At 48.7% G+C, this 27,473-nt stretch overlaps 1 protein-coding gene across 4 annotated transcripts in view; it reads right to left on the bottom strand.

Annotated features, from left to right (window-relative positions):
• oxr1a (oxidation resistance 1a) overlaps positions 1 to 27,473 on the bottom strand; it is an 87,480-nt gene that overhangs the window by 32,442 nt on the left and 27,565 nt on the right. For 3 of the 4 annotated variants that reach the window (XM_047044052.1, XM_047044063.1, XM_047044072.1), the window contains exon 3: positions 19,661 to 19,854. In XM_047044052.1, the coding sequence (XP_046900008.1) occupies positions 19,661 to 19,854 (194 nt within the window). Of the gene's footprint in view, positions 1 to 5,504; positions 5,879 to 19,660; positions 19,855 to 27,473 lie in introns of those variants that run through there. The other variant, XM_047044058.1, reaches the window with a different exon arrangement.

Raw genomic sequence — 27,473 nt, 5'->3', positions numbered from 1 at the left:
TCACAATGCATTTTGTGAGTCACACCAGCTGTATCTTAACACAAAATACCAACCTGAACAGCAAAACAAAAATAGTTCAGTTGAGGGCAAGCTACTGTAATGAAAACCACGGTTATTTCAAAACGTCTGAAGTGCCTCCTAATGAGGGCTGAGAAGGTATTTATTAATGCTCAAAGAAGTAATGGTCCAACTCGGCTGAGTGGGGGTGAATGTGTGCTACATTTCTAACCAAAGCTAAAGTGTGTGAACGCTCAGGAAATCAGCAGTGAAAGACAAAATGATTTCACACCCAAGGACACCTCATGCAACTTTGGATACACACACGCACACACACACACACGCACCACAGCAGCCGCTTGTGGCACAAAACTACATAAACCGATTATCTCGTTTAATACCTTCAATTACTAAGTAGAAGAGGGAAAGTCACTCATTGGAGAGGATTGTCTAGCGGTGATGAATTGAGCACGGAGCTTGTATCAGCTGGTTCCTCAACATAACCAACGGCCACACTGGAAGATGTTGTTCAGAAGAACATTTAGTCTAATGCCAACAGTTTTCTTTAGTTCACTTTGGAAACATGGAAGCAGAGAGGACACGTTGTCTTTTAGTCATCCTCAAACCCTCTCAAAGCCCAACACTTCACTAAGTTCGCGTGAAGGATCTGTTGAAGCAACAACCATTTATATTCAGCACAGGATTAGTTATGGAATTTTGACTTGCCACTGCCTAGGACCAATTCCCTGTCGCTCTTAATCAAAACATGATGAGACGAGAGCAAACAGTGCAGCAGATCCTTTCTCCAGAACAGAATGCTTACAGCTAGAACATATAGAGCAGGAGAGAGCCCAGGTGGCCTGTACTCTGACATACCTGCGCTGGCAGCTTGTGGCAGCCAGGAAGCCATTGTAATGCATATATATTAGCCTAGTGAGCTATCCCACTAAACACAGGAAATAAAGGATGACAGCAGTCTCCCTTGGCAAACCCTCCCACCAGCTCCAGCACATAACACTGTTTCCTACAGCAGCGAATACAGTGGCTGCTCTACACACACCACCACCTTGACAGAACCTGCACACACACACACACCAGCTCTACAGAGCCGATACACACCACCCAAACTAGCCAACCCACAACCATACACCACCCTCTATGGGGACTTTGCTGGAGCAGCTATACTGAACTATGTGTGTTGTGTCAGACACAGCCCCCAGTCTTCCCTGCCCCCTCATTAGCACATGCTCCAGGTCAATTAATCAAACCCTGATCCTGTCAGTGGCTCTGCGAGTGTCACCCCCATCCAGACTTCCTCATTAGCACTCACTCCAGGCAGACTAATCACACCACGAGCCTGCCATCGGCTCTGAGGGATATTGCACTGTGTGCAATATCGGTGCCTTTGGAAATGGGTCTGGAGACTAAGGGACTTTATAAAACACAGAGGAGCCTAGCAAGGGCCCAGTGTACCACACAGTGAAGCAAGGCTTGGGATTTTCAAGGCTTGAAATATCAGTTCAATAGTAATGTTTCAGGCAAGAAGACTCAGTAATAGTTAAGATGCTGTATTCACAGTACTCTTTGGTTCTGCTCTGCTCTCTCAACATCCGTGGCAGAGCTACGATATCGGTGATTGCCACTGCAAAAAGAACCAAGGGTGGAGGCTGGAATAATAGAGGTAACATAAGCAGAGCGATGACTGCATAATGTGTCTCACTTTAAGCAATGTTGGAGGGCATGTGAGTCCCTGGTTTTTAAATCGACAGCCTTGTGAATGTAGAAGGGGTGATTTGCTGTGTGTATAATGACGGTGGAATGCTGACTGACAGCAAATGCGCCTCAAAGTAAACCAGCTCTGCTTGTTTTTCTTTCAATGCTATTCTAACAATGTGTCTCAAATCTTAACATCTCAATGACTTGACACAAAATAACCATCACAATATATTTTTTTTCACAACAGTGCCACTGATGTTAATTCATCAGACAAAAGCAATCAATCCACCTGTCAACTGATGAGCCTGATGAACTATTTTCTCTGGTGTGTCAAGCCTACAATGCTTGCTTCTTATTGACCCCTCACACGATAATTACAACCTGTTTGTTTTTTAGAACAGTGCCACTGATGTTAATTCATCAGACAGAATCAATCAACTAGTAAACCGATGAGCAAATAATTAACAATCATAACCCTAACTAGTGAGACAGAGGCCAAGGGCATAAACCTGCCACATTAAAAAGGCTGTGCAAGGCTTCCATAGTTGCAACACTTCCGTAACAGGACGTTCAAAGCGTTACCGCTCCCGTTAATAAATGTTTTGTAACACTTTGTTGGGGCTGTACGTGCCACAGACCACCGCAGTGTCAGCGTCTGATTGGTTTATCAGCAGGGTTCAACAGGTGAACCCTGCATCTTTGTAGCATCGTCCGTCTCCTCTCAGGTTACGAGTCGGCACCAGGAGATGTGATGACCTGAGCTACAATAACAACAACAAACACTGCTGGATCAAGTCGCAAAGCCAGGGGACCAGAGGGAGGAGGCTGTTGCCCTGGGATACGGCTAGCTTTGTCCAAATCTGGATGTCAACAACCACGTAGCCAATAACACTCTGAAGACACAGACCTTAGTGTCCATTCTGTCCAAACGTAACTTGGTTACTCATATACAAAATCAAAATCAATTACAATACAAATGTAAGTGTAATCTAAATGGCCTAGCTATGTGTAACAGTGTGCTACAGTACAGCAGAGTACAGTAGAGTACATTCAAGTATGGAACAGTATATGCCTCACAGAACATCAACAAACAATTAACTAAAGTCGACCTTAATCTTAGTCATTGCATGTTAACAAACCTGCAGACGAGTGGAGATAGAGTGTCTCTGACATGTTGAGTGGAGCCAATGGAACAGAGGATAGTCGGGACACGTTAGCTGTGCTAGGAGGAATGACCACAGCTGTACTTTAGCCATCGAGCAACAGAAGCGCTAGGCTGGTATGTGTCACCAACATCACAGTCAGCTCTCCACCCATCCTAAGTTGTCCAATGGGGTCGGGGGAAGGGGGCTACAGAGTCAGTGAACATCTCTTCAGACCCCTCCTTGTGGCAGAGAGGTGAGAGTTGACAGCTAAATGAACATTCCCTCACTAAAGCAGCAACACCCACCCAGGATGTTTATGTTTGAATCCCATCTGAATGCTTCAGTGCCATATCTTTATCTATTTAAAGAGACATCTGTGAGGAAGGCACTGACAAGAATAATAATGCGGTAAAAAAAAAAAAGTGTGGAGGGCTGGGGGGCGTGATATTTAATAAATAAAATGAGCATAAATGAGAGTGAGTATGTCTCTCAGGCGGTAGGTAAACAAACAGCTGTTATATAGGAGTGTGTGTTGATTAGTCAGACATTGACCTCGTCCATGGGAGAGGGTGCCCAATGCCCCCCCCCCCGCCCCCTCCCCTTCCGACCAGCTTGTGGCTGGTCAGTTCTTTTTTTTGGAGCAGCTTTTATTCTAAACAGACACAAAACAAATAGCGCATACTCTGCAACCCTGCTCAGATCAATCTGTGGTCACAGGTGGGTCAGGCAAGGGGGTGGGTTCAAGTAGATGCTAATGTCTGCACAGAACCCTGTGGTTTTCTAATGTACTGGAGGGGTTCTTGTGGAGGGGGGTGGATGACAGTCAGCAGATGAACACCACCAACGTATACTACCACTGCAACTTGTGATGTGACCGTGCAAGAACAAACATGTCTCTAAGTTCTACAACAACAGTCCCCCACACGCAGCGACCGAAAGATGGTTAGCAACACATCTTCTCGTGTCATTTACACTGAATCTCACAACCTAAGCATTAAAGAGAGTCTCCAAACCAGACTGGTCAGAGTAGGGGATACTATTGTTCACTCTGCTATTGTTCCCACAGCTCAGCCGCAGGCAGAGGTTGTCCACTTCCCCTGCAGCTTCTGGTAATGAATACTAATGATGGACGACTCATTGTAATCTTGGCCCACTCAGCCCAGGGCGATCCATAGCAGCACCGGGGCCCAGGAGCTGGGCCTGGTCCACTGTTGTGTCCGACCACAGTGAATGTAAGTGGGTCAAGCTCTCAGAGGTCCTGTCCTGCTCATTATTCATGGCTGGGACAGGAGGGGCACTGTGCTGGACCCTGCTGAGGCCTGGCCAGTTAGCATACCTCTCTGGGCCTGTCTGGGGTCTGGGTACGTATGTGTGTTTGTAAATCTGCTGACTTGCCTGCCTACCTGTCAGCCTGCTTGTGTATCTGCTTGCCTGCCTGTCTGCCCGCCTGCCTGTCCCTCAGCCTCCCCTTAGTGGCCCCCTGATGGTGTGCCCTTATCTCCCAGTACAAGCCTCCATTGCTCCATTCCCCCCCCCCCCCTCCTTCCATGTCCCCCGCCCCCCAGGGTGGAGCTGAGAGAGGGGGCCAGTGGGAGCGCTAATGAACTGAGCTGTCTTCAGTGGTGTTTCCAGAGCAGCAGTGGAACGTGCATCTTATTAATCCTTGTCCTAATTAGGCCAAACAATTAACCTGGCTGACATGGAGCCTGAGACTGTACACAAGACTGGAACAGGGAGTAGATGGGAGCCCCTAAGTAGGCTACAGTCTGTGCTTCTGCACACCCAGTGTTTATGATGGACTAATTATGTTGGAACTCTTTTGTATTTCTTTTTTTACAGCTTACAATACATATTTTGATAAGATGGATGGTGGGGGTGTTTCTTGATGAGGAGGTGTGTGCTAACATAAGATATTTTTTACTTAATGATAGTAAACAGTTGACTAATTTGATTTATTAAGGGTGCACTGATACAGTTGGTCTTCGTTGAAGTTAGTTGCATGAAGAAAACAAAATCAGAACACTGTAATTATAATTGTCTGCCCCGAGGACGGTATCCATAGGTCTGTATATTAGGGATTAGACTCACTGGTTACGCATGCACGTCTACTGCAAACTGACTAAATAGTTGGAATGCCTAGGGGGTTACTTGCCCCAATAAAGTTAATTGGTACCCTGGTTCCTTTTGACTACATTTAATAACATACAGGCATTTAGTAAACGGACGAATATAAAAGAAATAGCCACTGCTGTGAAAAAGACGGTAACGTGTTGTAAGTGTAAATCGGAAAGGACCTGTTGGAGATAGCAGAGAGATTTCCTGGTCATGTGTTTCAACCGTGGTCAACAGCTCAACTGTGACAGATCACCGTCATGTGTAGCCTACAGCAGCTGATGGTTAGGGCTGTACTCCCCTTTTCAAGATTAAACGAAACCAACAACTAGGCCTACCAGATTTTGAATGATGTAGCCCATTTAATTTTAAATATAACCTTTATATCCTGCATCATTCAATGCCTAAATGTAAAAGGCGTACGTGCGGGTAAACTGCAATGTGCCAGCAACAGCAACTCCTCAACTCAATAGTCACTGACTCCAGTCACTTGAGCAAATAGCTTGCTTGAAAGTTGTCAAATAAAAATTCTACCTGTTTTTAAGTAGGTGTAGGTGATATCACCACGTGTGGAAGTATTAATTTGATCCGAGGGTGAATCTTTAACGACCTCCTGGTTGGAAGAAGTGGGCCAGATTCTGCTCGAGACAGCGTCTCTGACAGCTCGGGCGCTGCTCCCGGTGAACGACAAAATGTAGTTCATAACTACCGAAAGAAAAATCAAATAGCGGAATGCATGCTGCCTTGTAACCAAAAAACCGCCCTAGATAGTAGGCTAACAATTGCCTTGCATAACCGATATCCTAGTAACTTCAGGGAAGTCGGAGTAACAGGAACTAAGTCACGTAAACAACCGCTAAACTTTTTTTTAAACTCGGGGTGGTGTCGAACAGCGTAGCAGATAGTCAGCAGGGCAGCACTTCTGTGGCTCGTTTCAAGTTGCATTTATAGTCGATGTTGGGGACTAACAACACAGAAAATTAACACCGCTTTTCAAATGACTGAAACTGCCAGTGTGTCAACTGACTAACAATTGAGCGTGGCTTAATTCTATTAATGGGATCATTCAAAGGGTGGCGGTTTTAAATGCAACAAGGACAGTATTGAAAATGATTTAAGACTACGCTGTAATAAATTGACGGGATTGTCGTCACTCACTACAGTCAGTCCCCCCCCCCCCCCCCCCCCCCCCCCCCCCCAACATGAATGCACTGTTGGATTCCCAGACCTCTGACATGTAAGTGTCTGATCACCTTCTCTGCGAGGACGGCAATTGCTGTGGCCAAATGAGTGTGTGGGAGAGAAAAATCTGACGGAGTAGAACTTGCAGGTCTAATAATTGGGGAGCTGATTTAAGTAGTAAACTGGAGAGTGACTGATGCATTATTCATCGAAAGAAAGGGAGAGCGAAAGAAGGGGAGGATGGAAGAAGATAGAGAGACATTGTTTCAATGGAAAAAGGGACAATTGCAGATATTTTCCTCCCTCATCCAAATGTGTAGACGAAATTCAGACATGATGGCGATATCTCTTGTTCAGATAGTGAAAACTAAAAACTAATTGTTTAGCGTCCATCATGAGATTAGTTAAGCGTGGATGTTTCTCTGCTTTGTCTTCAGTGCTCCACCTGCCGGTAAGAATCTAAAACAGCAGGCTTACGCCAGTGACACATCGATTCCTCTTCCTGACACAAAGTAGGCTACAACAGATATACTCACTGTGTGTGTATCTACTATTTAAAGTCAAAAAGAGACAAACTAAAATAAACTATAAATGAACAGCAACAGGCTGGCAAATACACATCAAATGGTAAGGATCAATTGAAACAAATGATGAGTCTTCCTGTCTGTGTGCTCATGGCTGAAATGCTGTAACTCATCTTCAGCATCAGTGACCTTGTCCACAGTCCGCACCCTGCTGGGCTCCTTGGCACTGGGGTAAGGGGTTGTCACTGGCCCTGAACACAACAGGCATGTTGCCAGACACCAGCTGGTCCTGACCACACACCCACCTGCATACTGTAAATGACAAAGCTAACATCTCCAGAGTGGAAGAGACACCAACAAGTAACCTAAAGGATTCCTTACTCAGCCCAGCCTCCTAGTCTTTCTTTACCTCATTCCTGCTTCATATCCTCATTGTACAATGTAATATACTGTAGATGAGGCCCAGAGCAGTGGTCCTATCCCCCACACAGGCTCAGGGAGAGCCTGCTGTCTCCTAAGGTTTTGTTTCAGCCTAATAGGTTGAGATAAAGTCTATTCTATAAGAAGCAGAACACCTAACAGTAGAGTAGAGTCTAGTTAGGAGCCTCTTTCCCTGCTGGCTGCCTCTGCAGGTCAGGCAATTAAGCTAAAGTATGATTTGAATTACGGCCGGAGAGATCCAGTCTACTCATTTCAGAGACGCTGAATGAAATGAGTCTTATTGAGTGGAAAGATTAAAACGCCTACTTCTACTGCTGGTAACAGTCTTGAGACGGAAGCTATTTTGCTCTCATTCTACGTTTAAGTCTCAGGAGCGTTGAGTGAATTTTTACTGACTTTGCAACCATATTACTATTGTGTATCTTTTTTTTTTGAATTATTCAAGAACATTTTCTTTTGCAGCAAAGGCCTTGAGGAAAAAGACTGAAGACTGAGGCCGCTGAAAGAACAGATACGCTAGGTATGTAATTGGTGCTTAGTTACAAGTAAGTCTCTATGCTCTGTAGAGTAAAGTCTGGAGTACAGTGGAAAGTGTAGTCAGGTCTGGGTGTGTGTGTGTGTCTGTGAGAGACAGAAAGGGCATGGGTAGAACCAGGGAGACAGCGGCCTTGGAATCCTAGAAGAGGAACGATTTAAAACAAACAGGAGAAGACGTCTACATTTTTGCACTGGCACCTTACATAAACCCCCCATAAACACACAAACCTAGAGGAACATCTGTCTGTTTCTGGGAGCTGTCCTTTGTTAACTGAGGAAATTACTCTAACATAAATGTAGTGAGAATTCACTCATGCTGCACCAATGCACCTGCTGGCAAACACAAGCACATTGTGTAATAATTGCGAGGGATTTGAGGCACGCAGATATCTTGAAAAGCATAGCAATCAGGCCTCTGTGGTGTCCAGAGCTGATGAATAGACAGTGATGGCATCTTCAGTCAACAACAGCATCTGAGAGAGAACACCAGAGAATAGCAGGAATGACTCAGGGAAACCAGCCTATCCTACACCCACCCACACACCCACCCACACACACACACACACACACACACACACCCACCCACACACCCACCCACCCACCCACCCACCCACCCACCCACCCACCCACCCACCCACCCACACCCACACACCCACACACACACACACGCATGAGCATTCACACATGCACACACCGTTCTCAGAAGCGACTGGGAAACACAATATGCCTGCCTGTCTTTACTGCAACTGATGAACATCTGAACTTTCAGCACCAAGTGAATACCCAGCGTTACCAAGATGAGACGAGGCCGATCTGAGGCACTGCTTGATCTGGACGTATTGAGATAGTAATCACCATTTGCAGGCGTTACGTAATCGTGATTGATGGCCCTCGGCCGTGGCCATTAAAGCCCTGCTCGCTATTCTTCGTACTGAAACGGCTCTCGTTGTTAACATCTCCAACGCTCTGCCTTTTCTCATGCAAAGATGGGATTCTAATGTCCTCCCCACAGCGAGAGAGGCTTTTATGATATGCCATCTCCTCCCTCCTCCTCTTCCCTCAAATTGACCTCTGCTGTAGTTACGCAGAGCAGAGACGAGACTACCAATTACCCTGCGCTCCACAGGGCCTTGGCCTATGGGCAGCCAGGAGGGATTCAGAACAGCCAATCATAGCCAAGACCATTTTTCTCTCGCTCGCTTCCTCTCAACTTCCTCTCTGTCTGTGCACCCCCCCCCCGCCCCCCTCGCCCCTATCCTCCACCTCCCACGCCCAGCCCCGCCCCCCCCTCTTCTCTCACAGACTCATAAAAATGCCAGTGTCCGAGCCCGCCCAGGGTGCATTGCTGCTGTCCTGGGCCTTCACCTGACCTGCGGAATCGAGCGGAAAGCTCTCCCCCTGTCCGAATGGAAAACAACAACCTAAACAAAGAACCGTAATCACTTGAGAGGCACGGTGCTATTTTTAGAAGATAAGCAGCTTGTCACAGTCTATTGTGTTCTTTTATTCATCCGGACCCCTCCCCTCCAATTCACAGAACTACATAGTTTTGGTCATTGTTCGATGAGGATTTGGAGGCACAGCTGTAAAAATTCATCCCCAAAATGTTCCCCCGAAAAAGATAGTCCAGCCTGCTCCGTCTGCATCCGATCTAAAACCATCTGAAATCTCCCGTTTCAAATATCAAGCTATCAAATGTTTATCCTCTCAACTCGTATCACTGGATGCTGGTTGGCTCCCACATGTAGTAATGGCTTTTTAATGTGTGGTTTAGTCAGAGACCCTAACCATTAACCACACCAGTCTCAATGTGCTGCCCCATCCTCTCCCTATCCCCAGCCTCCAGCCTCTAACCTCCAGCCTCCAGCACCCTGTCCCCAGCTCCCTACTCCCAGCCAGGCATCCCTGGGTGGCCACTGTGATGAATGGCCACTGGCGTCAGAGGTGGCCATCTTTTACCGGCGCCTCTCTCGCCCCTGCTCATGGTCATCCATCCTCCAGGGGCGTCTGTGCTGTCTCCAGCTGCCCCTGAGGCATGGTGGCCCCAGGACTGATGACCGCTAGCTTAGCTGGAGACGAGGCTCTGCTCCTGGGTATGGGAGCTGTCCGCCCCCCCCTCTCCTCCTCCTCTGCCTCTCTGGTGGGCTGGAGGTTTATGATGGGGTGACTGGCTGGCTGCACACCCCACCGTGTGAGGGGTATAAGAGGGGCTAGAGAGAAAAAGACAGAGAGAGTGAAAGGTAGGAAGGAACGGTAGATCAAAAAGTCGATTAAAAGATAAAAATAGAAAGGTAGCAAGAAGGAGAGAAACTTAGGGATAGTCTAAGAGAGAGAGAGAGAGAGACTTACAGAGAGACTTAGAGAGAGAAAGAGAGAGAGAGACTTAGAGAGAGAAAGAGAGAGAGACTAAGAGAGAGAAAGAGGGAGATTGAGACTCAGAGAGAAAGAGAGAGAGAGAGTTAGAGAGATGCACTCCCATCAGACATGCATCACTGCTCCCTTCACGTGGGCAATTTATTAAAACAATAAAGCTGGAGTCTTACTCTGAGCACTGAGCATGCCATAAACCTGACAGAGCAGAGGACCAGGGAGGGACGCAGGCATCATCACGGAAATCAACAAAACACATTTTATTTTTTACGTCGGCGGCGGCTGCTTTATTATCTCTATTGAACTCCACCGGCCAAAATGAATGGCATTCTCTTTAAGCCCGACACAGTCATATACTGCATCATTATGTTGAACGGTCTACCGTGAATAGAGATGGAGGCTGGTGCATGGATGGGTACTGTACTGCCAGGAAGGCCCGTATGTACAGTCGGGCACTCTTCCCTCTCAGACTACCACTGTCGGTGACGTGGGACACAGACTGCAGGGTGGCACTGCACGCATGGACGGCATGAATATGGAGGACTGACGTCGGATGCTCGGACACGAATGAGCTCGAGACGTCACCGGAGCCAGGGTGGGCTGTCCGGCCCGGGCCAGGCTCCAACCACAGCAACCTGAGCTGGGTGACGGAAAAGGTTGACGAACAGAGAGAGAGAGAGAGATAGAGAGCTAGAGAGGAAGAGAGGGAAAAGGAAGAAATGAACCGGGACGGCCAAAAACAGCAGAGGTTGACGATTTAAACGAGCCACACAGCACATTCAACACATTTAGTTCATCTATATGAACCATTGGCTGGTTGAGAGCGCCCTTCCAACTCCAGAGGGAGGCGGGATGGTCTGCTTGGTGTATCTGTCCCCCATTAAACTGCCGTCACCGTGGACACGTTTCATTCATCACTTAGCATCGCTGGCTTCCCACAGACGGAGTGGCTTAATGAATCCCTCCCTGATGAAATTCACTGGACGGATAATTTGTAGGTTGAATTACGGGCCGGCCACATATTATGCCAGCTGAGGTTTAAGTTATTGTAGCCCCTCTACTCTGGTAGAGCTGAGGGGGGGGATCTTCATCACTGCAAGGGCTCTCAGTCAAACTGCTACTGTACTGTGGTGCAGAACCTTCCTATAGAGGAGGACTGAGAGAGATGAAACCACACACACACACACACACACCCACGCTCTCTCTATTCCTCATGCAGTCCTCACAGTTTGTCGGATTGTAACTGTGAAATATATCTTCGTTATCATGCATATACAGATGTATCTTCACGCTGTTGTTAATACAGTCATTTCTCACCGTGTTAGCTTGGCTGCCGTCACATTGATGGTTGGAAAGCGAACACGACTTTCACACAAGGCTTCCTGGCTAGTCAGGTTGAAATAGCAGGTTGATTCTGTCTTTTGTATGGTCTGTGGATGGTGGCTTGACGCTGAAACAACTACAGAATGAAATACGCCCCGCATAACTTCTACGACGAGGCAAAGGGCTTTTCAAATGGTATGAAGAACAAGAGCTGAAATTGGTAAGGATGTTCCAACGTTACAGTATACAACAGATTATCTGTTCAGGACTTTTCAATCCACTCTAACTCATTTGAGGCGTGTGAGAGAGAGAGAGAGAGAGAGAGAGAGAGAGAGAGAGAGAGAGAGAGAGAAAGAGAGAGAGAGAGAGTGAGAGAGAGACAGAGAAAGAGAAAGAGAGAGAGATTAAATGCTGTGCACGGTTCTGTATGTACACGGCAACGTCGCAATGTTCCAGCACGCTGACATCTAGGCCCAGATAATAAATGCGGTGGGCGCTGACCCGTGTGTGAGGACTGCATACTGCTCTGCCAGCTAAACCCTGCCTGCCGGCTAGTCTTCCTCTCAGATAAACTAGAACATGACAACCTCAACCTGGGGCCCACTCCATGCAAAGTCCTCATTAGAATAAGGAGAGGTGAGATGAGGGGGAGAGGGAAGGAGAGAAGGAAGGAGGAAGGTGTGTGAAGATGAGTCATCGGTTTCGTCTCTCTGTTGCTCGGCTCCACGTCTGAAGGGCTAACTGCCGTCCGCCATGTCTAGCACCCTAACCTGTGGTCAGCACACACTGATTGAACGACTCTGACTATACCGGGGACATTTTCGACTTCAAAAATGTCACTTAGGTGAGTCAATCTGCATGTCTGACTGTGAGGTGAACGACCGGCACCGTGCCTGTGATGTACAGAGACAAACTGGAAGCCCACAAAGCCACTGTAGACAAAAGGAATTCTTTGAGGATCTGAACCTCCATGGTTCTATGAATCCTATTAAAGGTTGTAGAGACAACATGCACCGTTTTGTTGTCAGTACATTTCTCTACTGCTTGTGGGCGTTGGAAGGTGGGTAACCAAATCAGACTGATCACAAGACCGATTCTACATTTACATTTAGTCATTTAGCAGACGCTCTTATCCAGAGCGACTTACACGATTCTACCACAGGTTGTATATGTTTTCATAAATTTGTTATACCTAGTTATGCCTTCCTTTGGTAGTTACGCCTACTGCATCCGTGCATGAGCACTGGAGGGGTGGGAAAAATATAGCCGTTTGAAAGTAATGGGATACCATAAATTCATGAGCAAAAAACGAAAACAAATATTACCGGTTATGTGGAGTGGCAGATCTTATTTTCCCTCCCCTGAAATGAATCAATAGGAGTGGCCGGCTGGCGAGGGCGCGGAAAAATGCTTACTCTTCATTTGAGCTATATGTAATCAATCTCTGCTGGAGGATGGCTGGAGCCTTCTCCAAACTAAGTGAGGAAACAGTAGGATTACTACCGCAGTGGCATTTATAAATTGAGGACGAGGAAAAGAGGGCCGTGGAGAGACTCCGAGTCAACGTAATTACACCGGCTGGCCAATAAATCGGGCCTGTGGACCTTTAACGGAACGCGACCAGTAAATCCAGCGCTCCCCGCTGGCCGGAGCGGCGAGAACAACAATGTTTGGGTTGCCGTGTAAAAGGTAAACGGAGCCTGCGGCCAGGGTTGTGAATCTGGGTGTCCTCCAGCCTGCCTCGTCAGCAGGGTGGTGGTTGGTTGATAGTTGGGTGATTTAAAGATGGCAGGACTGTGGCTGCAGGGTCACGCCTGCCCGTAAAGTCAAACTGTACCACACCACGGAAGACTTGTATCACTGTGGGAAAGTCATTTATGTAAGTTATAGTCTGTACGAATTACATGTTGATGTAATGATGTTTTGTATGGGGTATATTGTGTCCCTGACTGGAAGAGTTTCAAGGATGAACATTGTCTGGATTGTTGCACCGATGGTATTAATGAATCCCCAAAGAGCACACAGCTAAAGGTGTTGTGGCAGTTAGGAGGAGTCTTACATACTGTGTGACAGGCAACTGGAGTAAATTGGAGACTTTTACACATTTGCCTGTTGTGACCAAGTGCGTGTACTGTTACACACATTACATTGACATTTACATTTAGTCATTTAGCAGACGCTCTTATCCAGAGCGACTTACAGTAAGTACAGGGACATTCCCCCCGAAGCAAGTAGGGTGAAGTGCCTTGCCCAAGGACACAACATCATGTGGCACAGCGGGGAATCGATCCGGCAACCTTCTGATTACTAGCCCGACTCCCTCACCGTTTAGCCACCTGACTCCCACACATCCCATGCACACACACACACACACACACACACACACACACACACACCTACACACACACACACACACACACACACACACACACACACACACACATCATCCAGACACACCATTTTATTAGCTAGCTAACCTTGTTTTAGGGAGCCAGGGGTTAAATGTATTGTTATGTTTCTCTGTCTACCCGTGGAGAGCAGACGAGCCCAACCCAGTCTTTAATCTAGCCTGACATTGAGGAGGACAGAGCGGGGAAACATTCGACAGCATCGTCCTCTGAGCTCCAGGGTGATGGAGGTGTACAGGCATGACACTCTCCATAACTCAGTTATCACACACACACACACACACTTGAGCAAGCGTACAACCGTACACACACCACGTACATATCCACCCCACCAACATATGCACACACTCGCAAAAGCACACACACACACTCACACACACACTCACATGCCTCCCTGTCACACACACGCGCTCTCCCCTGCAACCACCTTGTTTGCTGTTAGATTGATGAAAGCCAGATATAGGGAGTCAGTTTTATGGGCTGGGTTGGATCTGGGACCTTATTGGATAACCCACCTGAGGGCAGCGTCTTCAACCTTCACAAGACCAACGTCATTACATCGAATAACAAAACAACATTTGATTCAGTCATTAAATAACTTTCAGTTCGCTTTTTACGCAGTTTCACCTAAAAGGGACAAGAAACCCTTTCACGGTAATGAATGTGTGTGTTCACAAACGTGTGTGTGTGTGAATGTGTGTCTGTGAATGTGTGTGTGTGTGAATGTGTGTGTGTGAATGTGTGTGTGTGAATGTGTGTGTGTGTGAATGTGTACGCATTTGCAAACATGTGTGTGTGTTTGTTTGTGTGTATGGGCCGGCTCAGACAGGACCTCAGAGAGGTTGAGGGGGAGAAGAAAAACGGGGATGACGATGAAAGTCAAACGCAGGGAAACACAGGTGACATTCTAAGTGTGTGCCCACGCCAGCCTTATAGCGGCCCCGGCCCTCAGCCCCCGGCCCTCGGCCCCCGGCCCTCGGCCCCCGGCCCCCAGCCCCCGGCCCTCGGCCCCCGGCCCCCGGGAGGACAGAGAAGAGGACGGCTGACCTTTGAAGAGACAGTTCTCCTGACCCTTCCACCTACTGGCTCTGTACATCTTTGCCTCACCTTGAGACACACCCACACACACACACACACACATGCACACACACACGCACACACACACTTTCACTGTTCCGGAGGTGGAACTCAATTGGTGATTGGTTAAAGCACCCAACGTGTTCAGAGATCTCACATCAGCAACATAATGACCCTTCATATCTTCTCTGGGATGACTGCAAGCAATGGATTATTGACTGATTTGAATTTGTTATATATATATATTTTTTACAGTTATAGGGTAGTAGTTGCAGTACTGTAATAGTTGCCGGTGTTCATGGGTTTATTGCAGGTTACATTCTTTTTTTCAGCAGCGTGGTTTGGGGCACAGGTCCTCCCTATCAGCTCTGAGGCAGGCTGTCCGAGGCAGGCTGTCCCAGCCATGCAGACGCGTGGAGACCTCCACACAGGCTTAACTGTGGAGGGGGAGAGGACAGGATTACTGCCTCCGCCTTAAAAACCAGTGTGTGTGTATGTGTGTGCGCGCGTGTGTGTATGTGTGCCTCAGTGTGGCTAAAGCTCTATTTTGTGGTACCCATGGGAGTCTGTGGACTCCTCGTGGAAGTTTGGGGAGTGGAGGCGGGGTGGGGGGGGGGGGACATGGGCTTGAGGCAGGATAAACATGCAGGGAGGCAAAGTGAGAGAGAAAGAGGAAGAACGAGAGGAGAGAGAGAGAAAGAGAAGAGAGCTTTCTACGAGTGTTGTATTTCCCAGCTCCAGTATGCTGTGTCGACCGGGCAGTGCCCTGTTTATCTCAAAACACACACACACACACACACACAGGCCCTCGGGCAGCTTGGCTGGCATGTGCAGTGTGGTGGCAGGAAGGGTGTGTGTGTGTGTGGGGGGGGGGGCACTGCTGGTGTGTAACAGATAGTTTGTCCTTCTCTCTGGGGGAGAGGGATAAGGCCTGGTACACACATTATGGAGGCCCACCCATGGGACACGTCTCAATACTCTCAAGTGGCTTCCTCAGATCTCTTGTTCCAAACTTGCTTTTGCTATTGGAAATAGCAGTAGTTAGGCTATTCTCCTCTGCCCGCCCGCCCGCCCTCTCCCCCTCGCCCTCACCCTCTCCCTCTCCTTCTACCTCTCCTTCTCTCTCTCTCTCTCTCTCCCCCTCCCCCTCCCCTCTGCTTCCCTGGACCATAGCCTGTCATTAAGACCAGCACCCAGCCTCACCTTGGAAGATAAACAGCGCAGCAGGCAGGAGAACTGCTTCATGCTCTGTTTGCATCCACAGCTGTCAAAGACGAAAGGAGCAGAATGACTTTCAATCCAAGCGGAATCTAAACTGAAACAGATAATTTCAGACGACTACATTAATTTATGTTTCACGTCGCAGGGAGGATGACTGTTCCGTCTGTGTACGGTAATTGCAGCCCATGGCAACTGTTACTAAGTGTAAACAAGAGCAAGGTGCCACCTGGAACGATTTCAGAAAACAGAAAAACAGTCCTGATGATCCCCCCCCCCCCCGGCAATCGTAACTTTGCGCCATAACAATGGTTAGCGACCAGCCAGGCAGCACATCCACACATGTGACTTTAAATCTCAGGACACAAGGTGAGCCAAATCCCTGTGTTGTTTGTCGCAGCACGTAAACAATATAATAATAAAAACAACATTATTTATCTGCCCCAGGGGTGCCAGCAGCAACACAATGAGATATCACAAATACAACAAAACACACTGTAAACAACAACACTTGAACCCCCCCCCCCTCCCCACAAACCCCCCCCCCCCCCCCCTACACAATGAATGACCCGAGGCGGTTTAGAAGCTGAACTAGACATCCTGCGACATGTTGAACCCCCGAGGAATTCCTTACTGTCCGAGAGTCTCTTCTTGTGGAGTAAATAATTGGCAGCAGAGACAGATGGAGAACTGGTAGTATAATGTAAGACCTCCATGTCCTCTCCTCTCTTCTCTATCCTTCTCTGCTAAGATAAGCCAGGCCGAAGGAGAAAACCTCCAATTCAGAACGATGGTTAGAGCAAGGTACCGATGTGTTGTACCTGCTTGCCCTTGAGACAGATACCCTGCTCCCCCCCCCCCATACTCACACACTTACATACACACTCTCCCTCTCACACACACACACATGCATACAAGCACACTCCCAAAGGTCAGAGACACATAAATTGCATTGAGAATATGGATACAGAAAAAGAGGACAAGAAAGGAGGAATGGAGAGGGGATTAAAGAAGAGGAGAGGAAAGGAAAGGACAGGAGAGGAGAGGAAAGGAGAGGAAAGCAGAGGAGATTAAAGATGATGAGAGGAGAGGAGAGGAAAGGAAAGGAGATTAAAGAAGATGAGAGGAGAGGGGAGGAGAGGAGAGGAAAGGAATGGAAAGGAGACGAGAGGTAAGGATAGGGGAGAGGAAGAAAAGAGAGGGGAGGAGAAAAGTGGGGAGGAGAAGGTGAACAGCAAAGAATTCAGAAACTATTAGCTACAGAGGCTTCATGCTGTGGAGGTGTGTGTGTGTGAGCCAGGGTGGGATTGTGTGTTTTTGTGTGTGTGTGTATGGCGTGAGCCTTGGCGCTGGTGTCGGGGACCACGCTGAGACAGGAAGAACCCCTGGTGAGACAGGAAGAACCCCTGGTGAGACAGGAAGCAGGAAGAACACCTCGGCAGGAATCCTGCAGAGCACTGGGCGGCGCTCTCTCTCCCTGTGCCCCCCCCCCCCCCCCCCCCCCCGCCTCCTCTGTGAGGCAGTGTGGGGTCTGGCAGGTCTGCTTGTCTTTGTCTGCCACTTGTCTGATAGAGATGCCCTCTCCTCCGGAGCTGGACCCCCAAAGGTCCATACTGTTCCACTCACACAAGCATGAACATACCCCCCCCCCCCCATAGTGCTAACACACTCTCTCTTCTCTGGCTCTCTCCCCACTCTTTCTCTTGCTCATTCCTGTCGTTGCTCTCCTCTCAACCCCCCAGCCCTCAGGTCTCTCATTTTCCTGCCATCTGTCTGTCTGTCTGTCTGGAACACGCACTGTCTGGAACACACCCTGTTTGAAAGTCACCCTGAGAAATGAACACTCATACCCTACCAACAGATTTATCCTCCAATCCACTAAGGTGAAAACTGGCGTTAAAGCCTGGCGGGAGCTCTGATTGGCTGGTTGTTCAGGCACATCTGCCAGGCGTGCTTCATGGTTTTTAATGACGTCTCTGTCTGATGTCTCGGAGACAGCGCAGCATGCCGTCAGCGACATCATCACTCTCCCATTACAATAAATTAGTATTATCTGGCTGGGTAGGATCCCATTGGCTGGGTTAGCTGCTCCAATTGTGCCTGAGGGCTGGGATTACTCGGCCAATCAAGATAGGAGTTCAGAGAGAAGAACAGTCACTTATCACTGTCTAGTTACCGTTAGGACGACTCTGTGTATGCACTCTCTCTGTCTATAGACTTACATAGTGATGAAGAAAGTGTTTAGTCCGTCTCTTCATAAACGGAGTGACTAAGTTCAGTTGAGTTCTGGATTTCAGTAAGTATTATCAATCTGCAGATTGGGAGAAAAAACCAGACCTCTGACAATAAATGGCAACACAACACCAGGCTTAGGTCTCAATGAAGTCTCTCTCAGCTCTGAAGGCCGGAGGACCATCTTTTATAGGGCACAGGAATGTAAACATAGATAGTGACAGTCAGGCAGTAATGACGTTACAACAGTCGCAGAGAAAATAGATTCACAGCTCCCAACACATGACAACTCTCAGACCAGAGAGTTCATAGTTGGAGCTCTCCTTGTAGTCATGACAAGGAACGTTTACCCAGCACTTTCTCCTGATCCCGAACATCTATTAACCCTGACACAGACACAATCTACTCTTATTAATAGCAAACTTACATGAGAACATACTAACTAGTATCCCATGACTAGTTCTATTGATTAGTGAATAATGTACGCACACAGGAAATCGCAATTTCTTCCACAATAGTATGCCATAATAAATCTAAATGGATACTTGACTTTGTTTATGAAACAAATCTGAAGACATCTGAAGACAGCTGACTAAACCAAAACTGTCAGATTCACTCATTCACCTCAGGTTCCCAAATTCACATCAGATTAAATAATGAGTTGATATATTCATCTCCTCCATTGACTCCCGACAGACTCATCCATTCACCTCGGATTCATCCATTTACCACAGATCCCTCCACTCCATCGTTCTCGGCGAGGCCCGGAAGGAGCCTAATCAATAGGAAACGACTCTATAGAACATTCCTCAGCCAGAAAGCGCTTACTCGCTCTCTCTCTAATGCAGGTCCATAGTCAACATCCCGCTCCGACTAGGAGTCACCTGATTGGTCTACCAGGCCTACAGGGACACGGCCTGTGCTGACCTCCGCCCCCCTCCATCACCATGGCGCTGGCGGAATCCCTTACTCAGCAGGCCTGAAGCAGGGGATCTTAGCCCTGCATGTGTTTCCATGCTGTAGGCAGTTCCAGCCCTGCGAGTGATCCCTGTGTCCGCAAAGAACGCGATTCTGCTTTGCTGTAGCATGTCAGCGTTCACAAGGAGAATTTGCACACACAAGAGACCCACATTCCCACACACACACACACACACATGCAGGCCCCACAAGTACACACTCCCCTCCAGCCCCCTCCCCCCACACACACACACACACACTACCAACCTTCATGCTGAGTCCCCCCCTACATCCACGACCCCCCCCCCCCGCCCACACTTAGTCCCACTTAGTTAGTTAGTCCCCTAGACTAACTAACATCAATCTGAACAGTCTAAACAGGGTAGCGTGCACACACGGTAAGGACGCCGTCTCCTCTCACCTATGGTGTATCCTCTCTTCAGCTCGGCGCAGCGCGGGGCGCGTCTCTGGGAGTTGTTGGCGTTGTGCTCCTGCACAGCAAAAGTGGTCGTCTTGGCGACGGGGGCCGCCGTCCTGTTGAGCGGCGAGGCTGGCATCAGCGTCGGAGAAAAGCCCTGGCTGGTGATGTCCACCGACTGGGACTTCTTCTTCAGCCTGGATGGAGCAAAAACAACCCAACACGCAACTTTATTAGCAAGTTCCAAACCTTCATTTTCGATAATACGCACTGTAATGTGGTATGCATAATTTCATCCGTGGGTGTGATTGCTTCAGATGAAGCAATCTCAGAGTAATGAGATCTAGCCAGCGTAGCTGTGTCTGGCTCCGTCATCCTTTGACACAGACGACGACACTGAAACCATGAATCAATAACATTGATTCCCTTCTAAACAACATCTTGTTTAGAAGGGAATTGATCTCACACCTCCTCCCGGCTTTAAACTTCTTCCCAGAAAACAATTATGAGCTAATGGACAGTTGACATTTATTGTTGTCATGAGTTGTTGTGAGAGAGCAGATCAGTATGGTACGCTAAGCTAGCTAAGCTGGTTAGATGGCTCTTCTTGATATAACACTGTCTAAGAAGAGGTCATAGTGACCGATGTCATGAGGGAAGTGGACCACTTATGTAAGAAGGTTGGGTCTTAACAAGCTTCCGACCCTTCCTCTTATCCAGGAAGCCAATTAAGAAAGGTCAAGGAGCTTTCGAGAGAGATCTTTACTCAAGGACGTCAAACAGACAACACAGGTCAACATATTGGAAAAACAAACAAACAAGCAAGACAGAGAAAAGAGAAGACACTTCTCAGCACACGCAAACTGCTTATCTGGAACATACAGGACCTTTCTCCCCTGGCCAGCCTGTCGAAGTAAAAGTCCTGAAGAAGCAGGACTTTATTCCCACCTCACCTCCTTACTGTCTCTCTTCCAATCATCTCAGCAGAACTGCTGAGTCCAGCAGAATTCTTCCGGTCGTTCTCAGACAAATGCCTATCCCCGAACGAGCCGCCGCGGGGCACATGACATACAGTGGCCCCCGCTTGCTAATGAAAACGTTGAATCTCCATGGAGACATTGTCAATCATCGTAGGCTTGTTAAGTAATCTATTGCGTAAACAAGGATTGAGAAGCCCAGACAGACCAGTACACAAACAGTATACAACCAAACCCAAGTTCTAATCCCCCAAACGTTAAGGGAAACTGAGACATTTGCATCTTTTATTGAAGTAACTTTCCGGAGGAGACCCCTGAGAACAGCACAGTAGTTCTTTCTCAACAAGATGGAAACAAAGGATCGTACACACACACACACACCAGGTCCCTCCATGATAGCTCTGGTGGAAGGAGGGAGTGACGAAGGGGAAAGTGGCCTGTGTGGTGATGATGAAGGTTTTGGAGAAAGGAGAGATGTTAGGAGAGAGTCTGTCAGGATGTGTGAAGTCGTCCCTCTGGTCCCTGGGGAGGAAGCTGCACTAATTACTGCCTCATCAGTAAGTATCCCCCTCTCGGCTCAGCTCAGCTCCACTACGCTCTGATTGGCTGGGCCACCGTGGCGGGGCTGCCCATGTGATACTGCAGCTACTAACTGCCTGGCCGAGAGAGAGAGACAGAGATAAAGATAGAGAGAGAGAGACAGATAGAGACAGATAGAGAGAGATAGAGAGAGACAGAGAGAGAGAGAGAGAGAGAGAGAGAGAGAGAGAGAGAACCCAGAGAGGGATGTTTACTGTGGTGTATTTGCATGATCAGTACTGCTGGCACTGTGGTCCAAGTAGGTCCATGCAAGGTCATCACTATCCGGACAGATTGACTTGTGCTTGTGGTCTGGTAGTTGATTGAGCTCCACTGTTGGTCTTTGAGAACGACTTTCTGTGTACATAACCAACTCATGTTCCACTCTCTTAGGGTTTCTGTTCACTTATGGTTGTTGTTGTCCCTCATTTAGAGAGTAGGGACTATGTCTCCTCTTAGGGACACTGAGCATTCAGCTGATGCCCATGTGTTGACATTCTCACTTATGCTTCTGAATGACCCAAGATGTGCATTAAGCTCACACAAACACACAGACACACACACACACAAACACCAGTCTCTAAACACCAGCCTGGCTTAGTCACGCCTCACTGGAAGGTGCCAGATGGGTCTGGGGCCATTCTGTAAAAACAACAGCCAGCAAACAGTCAGCACGGTCTGCCGGAAAAGTTCCCAGAGCCAACCAGCCAGCTAGCCAGCCCACCAGCCAGCCAGTCTGCCAGCCTGCCAGCCAACAAATAACATCCCCAAACATTCCATCCAGTGACTCGTCTCCTCACGCCTGTGTCCCGGATGACCTATCAGGGCTCATCTGAGCACAGCGCCCCCCCCCCCCCCCCCCGACCTGGTCCTGGTAACAGCAGCCTGCAGATTCACCCAATGGCAGTTATTACCGCAACAGCTCGGCTCCCTGATCTGTGGTTGCCAGGCACCACACGCAGAGTGTCTTTCTACTCTATTTACGTATGTTCCTCTCATCGGAGGACAAAACCTCGATGCATCTTCGACCTCTACGCTGGTCTGTCCCACGACACAGGTTGGCACTGGTTGGTCCTATACCATACTGTCAGATAGAGAGGTGTTATGAAGGACAAAGGTCGTCCCTGACAGATGGTGAAGCGCCTAACAGTGCCATTGAGTCACTCAGCCGCCAGACACTCGCCGTCACCTGAACCAGAGCAGGAGAGAACAGGAAAAGGAGGAGGTAGAGGAGGAGGAGGAGGAGGAGGAGGAAGGAAGGAAGGAAGAGGAGGAGGAGGGGGAGGTGGAGGAGGTGGAGGGGAGGAGGTGGAGGAGGAGGAAGGAAGTGGAGGAGGTGGAGGAGGAGGATGTGGAGGAGGTGGAAGAGAGAACAGGAGGAGGAGGAGGAGGAGGAGGTGGAAGAAAATTACAGCCCTCATCACCCCCTCCTCCTCCACCAGCGACGCCATCTTCCCTGCCTTCCCCCCGACAACACCAGCAGCAGCATGAAGATGGCTCTGCTTGGAGAATTGCAGGCAGATTAAGAGCTTTTGCCTTCACACCTTGGAGGCAGACTGGCTGTCGCCTGCTTTCACAAGCTTCATCATTGGTCTCTGTGGGCAAACGGAGAGTGGCCGGAGATGGAGGAGCTGAGCAGACCCTATCCCACCAACGCACACACACACACACACACACATATGTACACACACACTCCCACACTGCTTTACCACAGGGAGAGGAAATGCATGTCAACAAAGCCAGCCGTTCTGACAGCTACAGTAGATTTGTGATTTAGATCTGTGAGGGGAAAAAAGCTATACAGAGGCGAGAGGGGAGAGGGAGGGAACGGAGGGAATGGAGTGAGAGAAGAGGAGGGAGAGACGAGGAGGGGAGGGAGGCAGAAGGAAGGAGGTAAGACAGAGGAGACAGAGAGAGAGAGTGTGAGAGAGAGAGAGAGAGAGAGAGAGAGACAGAGAGAGAGAGAGAGAGAGAGAGAGAGAGAGAGGGGGGAGGGAGGGAGGGACAGAGGATGGTGGGAAGAGTGAGGGATGGAAAAGAAATAGAATCGGGCACATGGTTTGTCATCCATGCTACTGGGCAAGGTGCTCCGGGTGCCAGCTCGCTGTGCCAAGCCGGCATCGCTCAGATTATCCCCCTCTCCACAGGGACACTCCTGGTTTGGCACGGGGAACATAAACAACAGGAAATTTGGGCTAAGTCAAAACACGCTTATCGCTCTCTCCCTAAGAGGGATTAGACCCAGAAAAAAGGAGGCCGCTTCGCTCCATCTCCTTTCCCCCGCATCGCTCTTCTCCCCACAACAACAATAACACACTCTCACATGGGCGGGGAGGGGGGGGGGGGAGAAGGGGGGGGGGGGGGGGGGGGGGGGGGAAGGGGGGGAGGGTGGAGAGAACAAACCTAACCCTGCCGCTTAGTCATGAAGCCAAGATGGTGCCCGGACGTGAGAGCTGGATGTTGGTGGTTTTACGGCGGAAGAGTGTCTCATTGCCGCAACCCAGGCCTCAGAGCCCCTTTGCTCTGCGTGACACAGAGCATTATGTAACACGGATGGGTACGGATGGCGGCAACAAACGAAGGAGAAATGTGTCTCGTTTAGTGAAAACAACGGGGTGTGCCTCTGTGTCGTCTTTGTCCTCGTGTCGGAGCGGGGGATTAGAGAGTGATGACTCCACATGCGTTCAGTGGCATTGAAACTGCTCATGCAGACTAGGGGGTAATATAATGGGATGTTTTGGGGCAAAAATACACAGTTGAAATGTCTTCAGCAGTGTGCTAGTCAGAACATGAATTGTACATTCTGTATGCATGTAGAATGAGTCCATCCCCATCCCCCCTTCACTGTAAATAACCATGAGCAACGACCGTGGGCAAAATGCCACAGTTAAACAATTATGAGTCATAAATATTAATAGGGCAAAGAACTGTACGAACTGTAATGTGTGCAGTACTGTGTACATTTTGAAACATCCCGTCCTACACATCGTATACTTGAGGTGATCTCAATTTGGTTCAGCACAATAAAATCTGGCAACACGGGCAAAAATTGCGTTTGTGAACGCACCTTAAATCTGTTGCCATCATGTAATACAATAGAACTATGCTTTAAATAAAAGGCTGCAAAAAAGAAAAAGAAAACATATTCACAACCCCAGATGTGACCATGCTCGATAATAACCATTATCAACCCCACGGGTGTGTTTGATTAGTCTGCCCCGCCTCCCCTGCCCTTCCTGGCCCACAGCATAATGATGTATGGAGTGGCTGCCTAGCGGGGCAGGTCAGGTGCTCTCACCTTTGCCCTCGCGAAATGCCAGGGCAGCATTCCTGTTGTCGAGTGTCTGTGTGCCGTGGTCACGTCTGAACAATAAGCCGGGCTTCATCGACAACTTGCTCATCAAAGCGCTGAGGCGGCAACAAGCCGCCAGCAATGGTGGTCGTAAACAGAATGACCCGGAGGGTTCCGGTTAAAGAGCCGTCTTTTCTCTTCATGAGCTGACCCCAGTGCTTACCCAGTTGTGCTCTGTGCACAATACTGGGATTGGACCTGGAGAGGAGTTTCCACTGATACAAACAGTCAAACAGAGCTAATCACAGTGTCTCTGAAGTAGATCTCTCATGCTGTTACCTACTGGGAAGGTGCAATCCCATCTAACACACCATGATGAATCAGGAGAGATCAGTGAAAAATGGAAAGTGCTGTCCGCTTACATAAGCCACTACAAAGTGCTGGAGGAGGACAGGGTGCGACAGACACAGCCTTCTGAATAGCGAGCGTCCATCGCACTCTTTCCCAGCCAAGCTCCTTGTGTTTGATGTGAGATTTATTCCTGACATACTGTAGCTTATTTTCTGCCTCTGTAAACGTCTGCTTCTCTAAACCATCGCCCGGCAGTTTTTCATCAAGTCTTTCATCCATCGACCTTTGTGTTTTCTCTCTTTTTCTCTAATGGGCACCGAGAACTTTGCAGTATGGTTTGATGGGAGTAGAACGAGGGCAGACAGACAGACAGACAGACAGACAGTGTAACACTGGAGTCTTCTGGTATGGATACACTGGTACTTCCCGTGTCTGGTAACAATATATACTGGGACTTCCTGTCTCTTGTACCACAGCTACACCGGTACCACATACCTCACTTAAATAAGAAAGATTCTCGGTAAAAAATTATTAGTTTAAGGTAGAACCTTACCGGTAGAGCCCGGGAACTCTAGACCACAAGTACTTCCAAATCGAACGTTTGGAACCCTGAACGGATCCGATCTGAACAGGTTTCAACGTGGACTCTTACAGACCTGAAATAGGGTCACTTGTTTACATCTCCTACCACTCCAGTCCCACTAGTCTGGGTCGAACACATCAGCTGACGGAATGTTCCTTGGTGTCAAAACAGTCTTCGAGCACATCAGCAGAGCTACGGTCTCGATTTGTGAGTACAGTTCAGATTACATTCTGATTCTGATTCTCATGCTCCCTGACAGTGCTGCCCCAGACATGGGGGGGTGCAGAGCCCAGCCAAACTGCTTTAATGATTCATCTGCCACTTGGCTGTGTCTGCCTACAAAGTGGAACAGTTGTTTTTTTAGTTTTTATCAAAAGCCCCCTACCCATAAATCAACATCTCAACGAATATACTCAGTCGGAAAAGCGCCTATTCATATTGTAAAATGGATCCATAATCACACCAAAACAGCCCCCAGCCCTTCTCTTTCAATTCGGTAACAGAGGAATTATCATGGCCAACACAAGAAGAGGGGGAAAAAAAAAATTCTCTGTTTCATTCTGTGGCAGGCTTTCACTCCAGGGCATACTTCTCTCTCTGGGTCTCTTTGCATCACTCAAGCAGCAGAAGAGACACACTAACTCACAGGCGCTAACACACACGCACACGCACGAACACATGCACGCATAGACATACAGTATATAAACAAAAACACATACACACCACACACATAGCCTGTGGTGTGAGCGTTTGCAAGGTGTTGAGATGGCTGCTGCAGCCTACAATTCTACTCTTCTCGTTGCTAGCCTTCAATCTTGCTTCTGCGCTCTGATTCGTCGAGCTCCCAGGACAAGCTGCTGGGTGATTGGATGGCAGCTCTAATGCATGCAGCCTCATGCGATGGGAGAGTGTGGCGGAGCAGAAATGAGAGAACCGGCGAGTATTTCTACCTGATTGTAATTTGGTCACTGTACACATCTGAACACACACTTGACAAAGTGGAAGAATAGGGAAAATAGTAATATTTCCCTGCAGTGGAAACAAGCACGTCTGATTGCTATCCTATCAAATATAAAACGGACATTAGAAGCTGCTAAACCTTGCAAATTATAATCAGCTCAAGTAGCCTGATCACTTCAACCTCCTGGGAGGAAAATGGTCCGACCCCGGGGAAATGGTGTCTTTCATTGGTCAGGGTTGTTTACCTGTGATAATAAAATAAACGGTCAAACAACCACCTCTACCTCGTCACACCCCTTCTTTGCTCTCCCCTTTTCCCTCCCCTTTTCCCTCCCCTCCTCTCCTCCCCCCTTCTTCTTCCATCCCTCCTCCTTCCTCTCCTTCCTCCCTTGCTCCCCTCCTCTGTCCCACCCCCCTCTCTGTGTCTGGGCTGAGGGGAGGTTGCCAGGGCAGAAGTCTCTCAGTCTGGCTGGAGCAGAGCAGGGTGAAGTCACACTCGTTGGTTCATGTGCAACCCTCTGACTACCTGGCTGCACTAATGATCAGAGAACCCCACCACAGACTGTCTCTCTCTCTCTTTTCCCCTTTGTTTCCCTCTCCGCTCAGTGCTGCCCGTGGCCAGCGTAGCCCCGCCCCCCCCCTCGCTTTTTCTAGTGGTCACCCATCCTGCTCTCTCCTCTGTGAGCGCTCTCAATATTATACACTCCAGTCACGCCAGGGCCACATCCGCTACGTTCTAGAGTCATCTCTGACATCTCGGGGCATCTGTTCGTTCAGGGGCGCTGTGCGCCAATTGGCCGGCTGATGGTAACAGCATCTGTTGCCACCAGTGTTGCCGGCACAGACTGATGAGGTCATGCAGGGCTTGTGTGCTGCTGGGAAAACATCTCTGATTGGACGCAACGGATTGGCTGGTAGCTGGCTAAATCTGCAGCTAATCGGCTGGCACGCCCCTCGTTCTCACCGACTCTCCACCCCAGTCCCATCCTCTCCCCCCTTGCTCCTCCTCTTCATCTCTTTCGGTGTCTCTGTCCCTTCATCCTTCCATCCTTCCCTCCCTCTCCCAGGACTCCA

The sequence above is a fragment of the Hypomesus transpacificus genome, chromosome 2 (genome assembly GCF_021917145.1).
Source record: "Hypomesus transpacificus isolate Combined female chromosome 2, fHypTra1, whole genome shotgun sequence".
Classification (NCBI taxonomy): Eukaryota; Metazoa; Chordata; class Actinopteri; order Osmeriformes; family Osmeridae; genus Hypomesus; species Hypomesus transpacificus.
This window is presented reverse-complemented; position numbering and strand designations above follow the sequence as displayed.